This window comes from Neovison vison, chromosome 8, assembly GCF_020171115.1.
Source record: "Neovison vison isolate M4711 chromosome 8, ASM_NN_V1, whole genome shotgun sequence".
Taxonomy (NCBI): Eukaryota; Metazoa; Chordata; class Mammalia; order Carnivora; family Mustelidae; genus Neogale; species Neogale vison.
The window spans coordinates 128,341,730-128,354,122 of NC_058098.1; the positions used below are offsets into that span (position 1 = coordinate 128,341,730).

The 12,393-nt window shown below is 34.6% G+C and overlaps 1 protein-coding gene across 1 annotated transcript; it reads right to left on the minus strand.

The window, feature by feature from the left end:
- Positions 1-1,754: 1,754 nt before the first annotated feature.
- On the minus strand, positions 1,755-11,860 carry TDRD15 (tudor domain containing 15). The gene is made up of 2 exons (XM_044262549.1): positions 5,650-11,860; positions 1,755-1,813 (listed from the first exon to the last, which is right to left on the minus strand). Exons 1-2 carry the CDS (start codon positions 11,858-11,860, stop codon positions 1,755-1,757), a joined length of 6,270 nt encoding a protein of 2,089 aa, XP_044118484.1.
- Positions 11,861-12,393: the final 533 nt, after the last annotated feature.

Here is a 12,393-nt window from a genome sequence, read left to right on the forward strand (position 1 = left end):
GACTAGGAAAAATGCCCTTAATATTGACTTATCTGTGAAATACAGTAAAATTTAATCTTATGAAACATAAATCCTAAGATGAATACGCTATTTTGTTTTTATTTGAAAGTACTCTGAATTACTAATTCATCCTCCATGTTGTAATTTTACAGTATATTAAACTAGCTAATGGGGGGAGGACGTGCCTTCAAGTATAAAAAGAAAACCATCACTTTAAATTCATCATTTATATCTTAAAGGGAAACTTAATTTTAATGTTACCTTCAACTACTTTCTATATTGGGCTTCTGTTGAAGTTAAAAAAAAATCAAGTAGGAATTACAGAATTATAAAAAATGTAATTTTAAATGCTACAATAAATTTGTGAATTTTTAAAATAGACAAACGTAAAATACTATACCTGAAGACATACATGAAGTTAAATCTGAAAAACTAAAGGGATATGAGCCTCTTCCTGATAAAATTGGTACCAAAACATCCATTACTACTTTATTTTGGCATTCAAATTCATCTAATTAACCAAATCACTACCTTTATCATATTTTATGGTACCAAAACCAAACAACAAAAGCAGCCCAGTGATACAATAGTTACAGAAGTTGAAGCAAATTATTTTTCCAATAGAAGCCCTTTTCTAAATTGTACAAAGTAATCTCTAAGATCTGGTGAGGTTTAGGGTAAAGTAACACCAAAGGATTCCAAGAAATTAGATTATAAAGATTATAAATTACCTGCTCTAAAATCACATACCACAGATTAATTTGTAATGTAAAAATATAAAGTCTCCCTGCCTTGAATAAACTGCAAGATATCAAACTCCTATTCCTATTCTGGAAATTACTTCCTAACCTCAAAAAAAAAAAATTACAGTATCAATACACTAATATATATGTACCAATGATAAATTTGTCCCCAAGTAGCTTAAAATATTCCTAAGTTTTCTGAAATATTCTCTAAATCACCAAATCCCTAGTTCTTCAAAACTATTTGGCATACATTGACTTTAAGTGCAATTGTATGATTTTATGGTTCTATCTTTACAACAGAAGACTCTGAATTTGCACAGGAAATGTTTACTTGTAACAAATTCTAATTCACAGGTAACTGCACTGGCAAGATATCTCCTTACCCCCACCCTCCCACCAACTAAACAGTAGTGTTCTTGAAGATCACAAGTATCTATAACAAACCACCAAAAATATAAAGCCAAATTAAAAATAGATACAACTGCCAAATAAAGTGAAAGAAATATCTCATTGCAGGAGCTAAAGAAGAGGAAGAATGGGATGAAATTGGACTTCTCTTCCATATTCTACTATGAAGTGTCAGTCCTATAAGCACCTATATTTTCCTGGGAATATGGTTGTGTAGCGTTAACTATAGATTATCCATGACTGCAATGAAGACTCTAAAAGTGATGACAGAAACAAGGGCTTTAGTCAGGAAAGACACCTGAAAGATGTAAATAATGGTGAAATAGCTAATGACTGAAAATATAAGCAAAGAATGGTTTATCAAATATTTAAAATGCTTTAGGAGTGAACCCCATTTCCTAAATAACCTTTCTGAAATCAAGTCATCCTAATTCCTGGTCACTTAAGATTTCTGTAACATTCTAATCACTGTCTGCTGGGAAAATAAGCTAAACAATCTAGATGCCTTTCAGATACTTTAAATATTAGAAATTGTCATATGCTTACCACTTTTATTATATATTTGGAGCATCTAAAACAAAACAGTAATTACTGGGTATCCTATATATTATTTGTTGCCAAACTGATGCATAAAGGATCTGAGCTTTCATCTCCCTGCACTGAAAAACAAGCAAAAAAGAATAATTAGTATTTCATAAAGGATTTTTCCAAGCATTTCATTAAGTGTTTAATAGTCAAGACTATTTTGAAAATTCTTACTAAAAACAGAATTTTTAACTAATTTCTAAAGTCACAATTTAAAAAGGCAAAGAACAAATGATATATGGCATATAAATTACATACTCATATATATACATAATTATACATATAAATAAAAATATTTTATTTCTAATATATATCCATTTTGGAAAAAATACATATAGCTTATTCTAATCTTTATTTAGAACTATAATTCTCTCAATCAGAAATCCTATCTTCCAAACAGATCTAACCATTAATCAAGCCACTATACTGCAAATATGCATGTTCATATATACATACACACTGTCCTAAATATTGCAATTTCACGCAGAGAAGCATCAGCACTTTTTCAAGTTACTATTTCACAAAAGATTTTAAAAACAATTGTAGCTTTATTAAGATGGCTATTTCTAAATTAGTGAGCATGTATTTTATACCAGATACTAACAGATTTTACATGTTTTAACTTACATAGCCCTCACAAGCAGCAAGTGGCATTCATTATTAGCTGTGTATTACAGATGAAGAAACTAACTGAAGAAAGATATGTTAAAAAGCCTACCTCCAGTTTCACAGTTAAGGAATGAACCAAGAATACACTTCAGGGAGGGTGTCTCACTGCCCATACTTTTATTAAATACCACGCTAGATCCAATGTAAGTGATTCTTAAGTATGTATCACTTACAAATATTGTATTTTCAGAATTCAGTCTAATGTTTTATATGCCTGTCAGCCTTTGGATATCTAGCTATACCATCTCAAAGGTAAAAACTCAGACAATTCTCTCCTCAAAACTGGGCTGCCATTCCAGACTTCTTTCAAAGGTGTCGTCAAGTTAAATAAACAACTGTAGGAAAGTAGCACATACCAGCATCAAACACTGCCTCATTACCAGAGAGTAACTAGACATTTTTGTGTTTTTTTAAAGGGTTATTACATTCTCTGATTTCCATAATTATCTATTCAAGGACGTCCAGGGAAAAAGCAAGTGAGCAAGCAACGACAGCAAGAACATCCCAGAAATGGACTAATAACTTATTTTGAAAAAAGTCTGCAAATAAAAACAATTAGCTGACTATTTTAATATTGATATGTTACAGTAGGCTGAAACTATGGGAAAGTTAAGCCCATTTTCTAAATGTAAGTGGCAGAAACTTCTAGAATTAAAACAATACCAGGACAAAATAAACGGATTATACTTCAAGGCCATTTCTAACACAATGACACTCTAAGTTTAGCACAGAATTACTGTGACTCATTGTGTATAGTTTGGACTCCAAAGACCGGAAGGATAAATTCTATGAGTTTTCAGAGTCCAGAATTAGTGTTTTCTCTCACAAAAATAATTCAGGTAGTTGTCCACAGTCATCTTCGGAATAGGGGTTCTCGACCTTGGCTATACTTAGAATCACCTGGGGAGCTTTAAAATCCTGATAGTGAGACCACAGCATGACCAATTTAAAAAAATCTCTAAAAGCGAGGCCCAGGCATCAGGATTTTTTTTAAAGCTTCCTTTCTTAATGTCAGTGCAAAGCCTTGAGTGAAAAAGTACAACCATTAGATCCACTTTTCTAGATTCTTCAACAGGCAAGGTAGTATCAAATATTGGTAACTTTAACCCAGAAGAAAAAAAAAAAAAGATTATTTTGCCCCAGATTCAGAGCAGACAGTAAACAGCAGTGGCTCCTACAGTGAGGCCTTTGGACGAGTAGTAACAGATGTTAGGAGCATGGACAGTTCTCAAGGCAATGAGACCATCTGACGTTTTCTCATTTTGTTTTAAAATGGAGAATAGCAAGTACATTAGTAAGTTCTTAGTCCACGTAACCAGGTTTCTTCTATTTGTCTCAAAGTTAGGATTTTCCCCTAAATGAAACTTCAGGTTCTATTTTTTAGAACTGTAATTTGACGTTTGGACTACTTTTGTAACAGCTACTTCCACTTAACTCACTCACTGATTCACTGTGTGCTAGGCATGCAGGAGGTGGATGGAGATAGGGGCTCACAGTGGGGTCTTAGAGAATTTGATAAGAAAAACATGGAGGTAGAAGCATACACATGTGAAGTAGTAAAAGAAATTATGTAAATACTAAGATGCATGGGCTGAGGGACAAAAGCTTATTGAAATTCCTCAAATGACATCACTGCTTTGCAAAAGGCAGTATGATTAAAAAAAAAAACTTTGTGTAGTTGGGGACACAGTTGCTAGTAAATAAGGAGCTGAGATTCTGTCTTTATATCCAAAGGAAAATTTAATTTTCCTGAGCCTCCTCCATAAAATGCTCATAATTCAGGGGGGTCATTCTTCCCATTCCTGAGGTAGCCTTCCATGTAGAAGTATTCACAGCTGAGGCACTCTCCTAGCCTAACACTCCTCTGATTTGTTTCCTCCCTTACTTACACCAGGAGTGGGACCAATCTGATTGGTCCACTTAGAAGGACAAATTCCTATATTAGTTTAGCCTGTTCCTTCTCCCTCCCTTTTTGGAGATAAATGCCTCAAGCCATAGTTTTTACATGGGTAGACTCCTCCATATAGAGAAGTTCTCCTGTGTGCCTGTGAAGATAAGTCTAAATTATTGATTCAGTGTTGGTAAGCCCATTTTACCATTGATACAAACCCACAGTTACCACATTTATTAAAAAAAAAAAAACCAATATTGATATTTTGCTCACCAGTTGTTTCTCTCCTTGTCCCTCTCTAAAGTGATTTAGAATTCAGGAAAAGAAATGGGTACTAGTAATCTGACTCCATTCAAACATAAAAGATCAACTTTCTTCAGAGTTTGGTAAGCTTTAAATGAGGTAATATGTACAAAAATTTTAATACATAACATAGTAAGCACTCTACCATAACTGCTAATCCAATACAAAATACTCAAAAATAAGAGCCAACTTTAAAGCATTTATCAATTCACTATAGAACACCTAAATATGAATTCAAATATTCTAAAATATATCAAAAACAAGATCTCTCCACACTGATTAAAAGAATGTAACATGCTATAATAGAGTATAACATGAATAACAGATTCATTAAACAAGGAACATTTATAGCCTATAAATTCCTCAGTAACTAATCCCCACAAAAAATGAAATATGATGTGCATAAGCAAAATCAGACAATACCCTAGCTATAACATACTAAAATTTTATTATAGAATCAGTTTGACATCTAAAAATTTTAAGAGGAAATAAGTTCCAGTTTATTCCATAAGTTTAACTACATTATCAATATGCCAAAGGCTTATTTGAAAAACCTGAAGATACATTTCCCCTGATAAGAGGCCTGGTTCTTCAGAATGAGCCCAGGAGCTCACTAACAGCAAGATTTATTAACCTGAGCTCTATGGGGCTTTAGTTTTGTGAAACCCTTGAAATTATCTGTAGAACGTCATGTTATATGCAACTGATAAGTTGCTGAACACTACATCGGAGACTAATGATGTACTATATGTGGGCTAATTAAATTTAAACTTCAAAAATGTCACGTATGTGTGCATGCATATATGGTTAAAAATGCTCTCCACTTTCATTACAATCTCAAAGGTCACCACCATTCAAAAAAGAACTAGTCACATACCATTCTATAATTAAGTGATCAGTCCCAGTTTATCCATTTATTCAGATTTTCTAGTAAGTTTCCTTGCAGTATGATATTTTCAATTTGGATAATTGACATATAATAAGCTTTTAAAGAATCAAAAATGGAATCTACAAAAAAAGGATATCTTTTTTAAAATAGCTACTTACCATTTAAGTATTCCTCTGATACTATTTTTTCATTAGCGTGCAGTGCTTTTACTGCTATTCTCAAATCCACTGTGTTCTTTTCCTGTGTTTCTTCAGTTGGTACTTTTTCAAAAATGTTTTCAATGCAGTTGGTGTTGGTCTTTAAACCATTAGGCAGTTCCCAAAATGAAGCTGCTGAACACGTATCAAACATAGCAGTACTTTGGGGATTATGTTTTCCAAAGTCAGCCTTCTTCCTCAGAGCTACGTTTTCGGAATATAATCTTCTACTGATACGGCTTTTCCTTAAGAGGTTCTTACAGACCTCTTTCCTCTTTACAGTTTTCTCTTTCAGCTTTTGTTTCTCAGTGCATGTACAACTTATATTTTCTCTTTTGTAACAATTTTCATCTAACAGTGGGAGAACAGGCTTACTCTGTAACTGATATTGGACTTTAGTAGGTCCAGTAGTAGTACCTCCATCATTAAGAGGATCTGAATCTTTAGAATATACTGCAAGACCAGATGCAACTAACAAATCTGCCAAGTTATTTTTCTCATGAAGGACATCCACTGTCAGTTTTGTTTCAAAATTATGCTTCCTAAACTGAAAAACTAAGCCTGGTTTACTTAGGAAGTTTTGAAAGAAACTTTTCACATCTTCATCCCAGTGTTGCTCTTTAGCAGGTAAGATACCATATAAGATACAAGGATAACTTAACCTTGGTATATCCAAAAGTTCAACAGGAACAACTTTCAGATTTTTTGTATCTGAATAAGGTATGCAAACAGAAAATCCATAGTCGATCAACACAAGTAATAGGGACTGACTAGAGACTTCAGAGATTTCCACTCTATTCCACTGATCTTCCAAATCGTATTTGAACAAACAACTAGCACCAGGAGCGATGCACTCTTGAGGCACTGTTTGCAAGTTTTCTGGTAGATCAGAAAGCAGCACAAAGAGCGATTTCATTGTGTCAAAGAAATCTTCTAACTGAACACAGAAATCTGACGGATCACAAACCGCAGTGGCAATACCTGAATACCGCTTTCCGTTTTGGAGTTGGGCCCAAGTATATGATCTCATTGTACAGGACGACACAGGAGTCACATTAAAAATAGCTTCTGAAGATTTAAGTTTGTTTTCAGCATGAACTGTATTTAAGTATTCTAAAAGTAGCAGGCCATCTACCAAAATGTCGACTTTCCACACAGAGTTTAAGTATTTCAAGAAAAGAATACTTATTTCCAAATGAGCAAATAAAGACACAATGGACTCAAATGACCGGTTTCTAAAATTTTCAAACCAAATCCACTTACAAGGCACAACTTGTCTTGGAATATTTCTAATCTCCTTACTGAGCAGCCGGATATTCCCTAAAGGTACTATTTCATACCTACCACGATCTACTAAAAAAACAAGCACTTTATCAACACACTTCTTTGCTACTTCTGATCTATACCATTTCAAGGTTTTTTTAGATTTTGCCAAGCACTCTAAACCTTTTTCAATATTTTCCACCGATAAAGAGGGGTTTTTTACTTCTTTATTGATGAATACTGTTAAATCTGATAAGACTTTTTTATTTTTGGATAACTTCACATAAAATGTCCCACTTTTTGAGACATAAAGTATCTCAGACTTTTCAAGTTGTCCAGGTCTTAACTCTTCAAAAGGAATCTTAACCAGCCGTTGGCAAGATGGTTGAAGAGTCCCAGAACCTTCGCACTCCTTTGGCTTTCCTTTTTTCCTTTTGTTATCCTCCCCAGAGCTCACCTTTTGAGAGACAGCTGTAGGCAGCTGCAGTACAGTCTTCTGTAGTTTTGAACAGGCTGTCCATTTAATTAGTTCATTAATGACACATGTTCCATCACAGATGATATTGACCTCCCATTTCTGCTCATGCTGCTTCAGAAATTCACAAGAAACGGTTTTGTTACTCACTCTCGACATGAAATAATCCACAGTTTTACTGTCCCATATTTCATCAGGCTCATGCCACTTGACCCCACTGAGAAAAGAATGGATTCCTAGCTGAGGAACGGTTAAGAATTCCCTCTGAAATTCATAAATTTTAGATGTGCTTATTACTGCAGTGTTACCATAGTCAATAAACTCCACTTCAAAAGAATTTCCTGGCAAAATTTTCTTAATAACGGCTCTGTAAATGGCATGGTCACCAGAGTATTCTGCAACTACCAGGTCTCCCACCATAGGCTTCGTGGACTTTCTCTCTTTCACTATATTCAATCTTTTTTCATTTAGAGCATCTGCAAGTCTGAGGATTGCATTTTCATTCTCCGCAAGTTGGATATGGAAGCTTGCTGGATTACTGATATTAGAAACATATCCTTTAACTTTGGCATTCAAGTAAATCTGGGGTTGAGGAAGATCTTTGATCTGTGGTCTAGTAAGAGTAGATAGGTCTTGAGAAGCTGCTTGGTTTAGTTCTTGGATAAAAGACTGCGATGTAACCCGTGTTGATTTGCAGCCCACATCATTTTCATCAAATCCAGAGATACTTTTTACACCTTTATTTTTTAGTCCATCATTCAAAGATCTCACTCTGTTTTTTGAAGCAGGCTCACTTTTATAACAAACTGATGGTTTCAAAAGCTTGGCATATGTACTTCCCGGATTTGTTAACTGATCTATTTTACTTTCAGAGTATGTTACTAGCTTAGTTTTATTTATCACATTATGGTGATAGTTTTTTTCTATTTTGCCTTTCAAAGAAACAGCAAGTCGCTTATTCTCACTTGTTTTAGGACCCTTTTCCACATAGTGTGCTTGGTCACAGAGTTTTTTCCCATAAGCATGAAGCAACATTTTAATTTCCTGATTTATATGTTGACATCCATCATATAATTCTACACCAAGCTGACCATCTGACTCCCTGGTCAATATTATTGCCCTTAATGGTTTTCCCAAGAAATTATCTGCAAACCAGCTACAGATTTCTACTGGAATATCTACATCTCTAAAATCTGACAAAAAACACTTAATAGCTTGCATAGGTGTAAACAGCAACTCTGGAAACTGATCTGAGATAGCCCTCAATGTACTTTCTTCTACTAACTGCTTATTTCCGAAGTCTACAAAATAGACCAGAAAGTCAGTTAGTGAGTCTGTTGGCATTGCTAAAGCTCGGTAAGAGAGACCATCTTCTACATACTTAGATAGGCACAGTCTCATTTTACTAGGATCGTATTTTGGATAATTTTTGAGGTTACTAATCTCTGTGATTTTTGTTTCTATCATCTCTAGGTCTTTATTATTTCTACTGAGTTGGCAATAAAACTTTTTAGGACTATAGATGTGAGAAATGTATATTTCTTCCTCACTTCCAATTTTTATGTTAAAGGAAGAATAATAGTAACTGTAAAGATTAACTGAAGATGGAAATGGCCTTGATAATGTATTATACTGTGCTGAGCCATGATTAATAAGAAATTCTTTTGCACTAGTAAGCGGAGATTGTAAATCCACTAAGTTACATAAACAGTTTGGATATATAAGAACTAGGGCATAAATGACACAAGTCAATAATCCTCTAGATGAAGAAATAAAATTCCCAAAGTCTCTGCATGCTTCTCTTGTCCAGCTGAATTTACAACTGATGGGTTCAACTAAATGGTTAAGACTACATCTGAAGGCTTGGCCTTCTAAAAAAAGGAAACGTGGGTTAATGGCACAAATATCTTTAACTAAAACCCTTTCTTGGTAACCATAATCAACAAATACCACGTCAAATTCTTTTCTTGATACTTGAGTCAAAATAGCAGCTCTATACCACTTCCCATCTTTGGAATACTTAGCAACACAAGCAATCTGCCCAATTTGATAAGGATCAGAATGAACGCTGTAGTAATTCTGAATTTGTTCCATTAACAATTTTAAGTCCTCTAACTTACATTGAAGCTGGCATGAAAAGTCACCTGGGCCATAATAAGAAGAACACTTGACTTCAAGCACTGTTCCTGGTTTAAACATATATTCTTTATAAGGTCGTAGCAACTCCGATCCCACAGACAAGGTGAAAGGATTTTTTAAATCTGAGAAATTAACAGCTGGGGATTTTAACAAAGACAAGGTCCTTTCTTTTAGCTTATTTGAATGGTATTTTTTAGATTTGGCTCTTTCAAGAAGGGCAGATAGGACTTTAACTTTGCTTTTAGGTTCTAAATTTAATACTGAATATTCACTTACAGATTTGGGACAGTATTCTGGTTCTACTTCCCAATATTCTGCATATCCAGCTTGTAACATAAGAGAGACAACATCATTATTTTCTGAGGCTTCCATACTCTGAATATTTACAATGTACTTGTCATCTTTTTTTGCTGTAACTTGAAGCAAAACTGCTTTGTTCAAGACTATTTTTTTAAAATAGTCAATTGCTGCCTTCACCCATAAGTCTTCAAGAGGAAATATATGTGCAAGTGAACAGCACATAGCTAAGGCAGGCAACTCACAAAACTCTGGAAGCAAAATTTTTACATCAAAAAATGGTATGGAATCAGTATTTCCATAATCTAAAAAATAAACATTAATCTTGTAACCATTAATTTCAGTGATGAGAGCTCTATAAAAATGTCGGTCTCTGGTGTATCTAGCACAACAAAATAATCCAGGTTCTGGATTTCTTAGAATCAGTTCATCATTTTCACACGAATCATAAGATTTGTTTATATTTTTCATTAGCTCTTGAAGTTCATTCTGATGTTCATTAGTGCGTACCCAGAAATTTGATGGGTTTAATACATAGGCCACAAAAGCTATATAGGCAGTCTCTATCTCCATATTTACAGTTTTAATAGGAAAACTTATTTTCAACTTATTTTTATTTGAAGAGCTTATTGATGGTTCTGTATTTCCAGTAAAAGAGTCAACCACACTGTTTACATCAGAAGCACTAGCCTCCTTAAACATATTAGAGATCTTTGATTCAGACACTGGACAGAGTACTTGTGTGCCTACGGTCTTCAACAGACACTTAGAATTAATTGTAGACTCCTGAGTTTGTAGTGTTACATAATACAAATGTTCATCCTTATTGAAACAATCAATGTGTGCATATACTATTTGTCCTAACAAAGCTTGTTTAAAAACACTCAGTTGAGATTTTCTGGCATCTCTATCTGGACTGTGTAAATAGGTCAGAGAACATGGAAATGAAAACAACGGTACTAAAATAAAATCCTGTTTAAGTTTCTTCACATGGATTGAGGGTATAGCCTCACTACTGCCATAATCCATGAACCAAATTTTCACTTGATTATTGGGCAAGAGCTGCTGAAGAATTCCTCTATGCCACTGTCCATTTCTCCTTTTGGCAACACAAAGTAGTCCAAAGTTATCACATGTGGGACTACTTTCTTGACTGACAGTATCATAATGCAAAGTCATACACATGGTTAAGTTTTCTAACTCTGGAATCCATTTAATTAGTTGACAATAAAATTTACTTGGGCTCAATGCAGAGGACACCTTTATACTTTCAACCCTGCCTACTGGCAAAGATGGCTGCAAATTAGCCAGAATGTGTTGAATATCAAGTGAAGTATCATTATTACTTAATGATAAGTCAGGTCTTTTATGTTTTATTAAATCTGGCATTTCCTGTGAGAATTCTTTTAACATTTCCACAATAAGGCGAAATGAATCTCCATCAATAAGTCTGCCTAATTGTAATTCAAGAACCTGGGATATAATTTTTGGCACTTCAAGAAGAATCATTTGAAGAGGCAAAACAGCTTGTACACAACCTTTCACTTGTAGTCCTACTAATGACTTGAAATAATTCAAAGCCTTAGGAGGCCATCTTTCCCCATTTGGTAGTATGTTGGCGAAAATACCAACTATTACCCTTGGCGGTAGCTCAAATAAGTTGCCACAGGCTGAAGCAACCTGTGTACCATCAACTCTTAGTTCTTCTCCATGATCTATGAGGAATACTGTATAGAGTTCATTTTTCTTTTCCATGACTCTTCCTCTCTGCCATTCTCCAGATACTCTTTCTTCAACCAAACAAAATTCATCAATGTCCACATTATTTTTTACTTTTGGAATATGCTGCATTTCTCTCTGTAATATGTGGTAGTCAAACTCACATTCGATATGATTTCTGCCTTGAAATTTCACCAGAATGTCCTTGGGAAGACATTCTACATGTGATATTGTCAGATTCATGTTTAAAGACGTCGGTAACAAAGGTGTAGAATCCATTTTCTAAAAGCAAATAAGTATGAATTAGCTTTTAGACAGACCACTCTCAAAATTAAATAAGCCTTCTATAAATTTGAATTAAGTCTTATTTGGTATTTAAACATAATCCTTAAAATCCTTATATGCCTGGGGACACCTGGGTGGCTCAGCTGGTTAAGTGTAACCAGCTGCCCTGGTAGCTCAGTGTGTTGAGCCTCTGCCTTCAGCTCAGGTCATGATCTCAGGGTCCTGGGATCGAGCCCCACATCAGACTCTGCTCAGCAGGAAACCTGCTTCTGCCTCTCTATCCCTGTCTCTCTGCCTATTTGTGATCTCTGTCTGTCAAATAAATAAATTCTTTAAAAAAAAAAAAAAAAGACTTGATTTTTGGCTCAGATCATGATCTAAGGGTCATGAGACGGAGCTCTGTGTTAGGCTCCAAGCTAGGAATGGAACCTGCTTAAGATTCTCTCTGCCCCCACCTCTTGTCATGCATGTTCTCTCCCTCTCTCATTCTTAAAAAAATAATTAAATAAAACATTTTAAAAGTTACA

Coding starts and splice junctions, on each gene's coding strand:
- TDRD15 (XM_044262549.1), bottom strand. CDS start 11,860: ATGGATTCTACACCTTTGTTACCGACGTCTTTAAACATGAATCTGACA. Junction 1,814..5,649: donor ATCAGAGGAATACTTAAATG/GTAAGTAGCTAT, acceptor CTTGTTTTTCAG/TGCAGGGAGATGAAAGCTCA.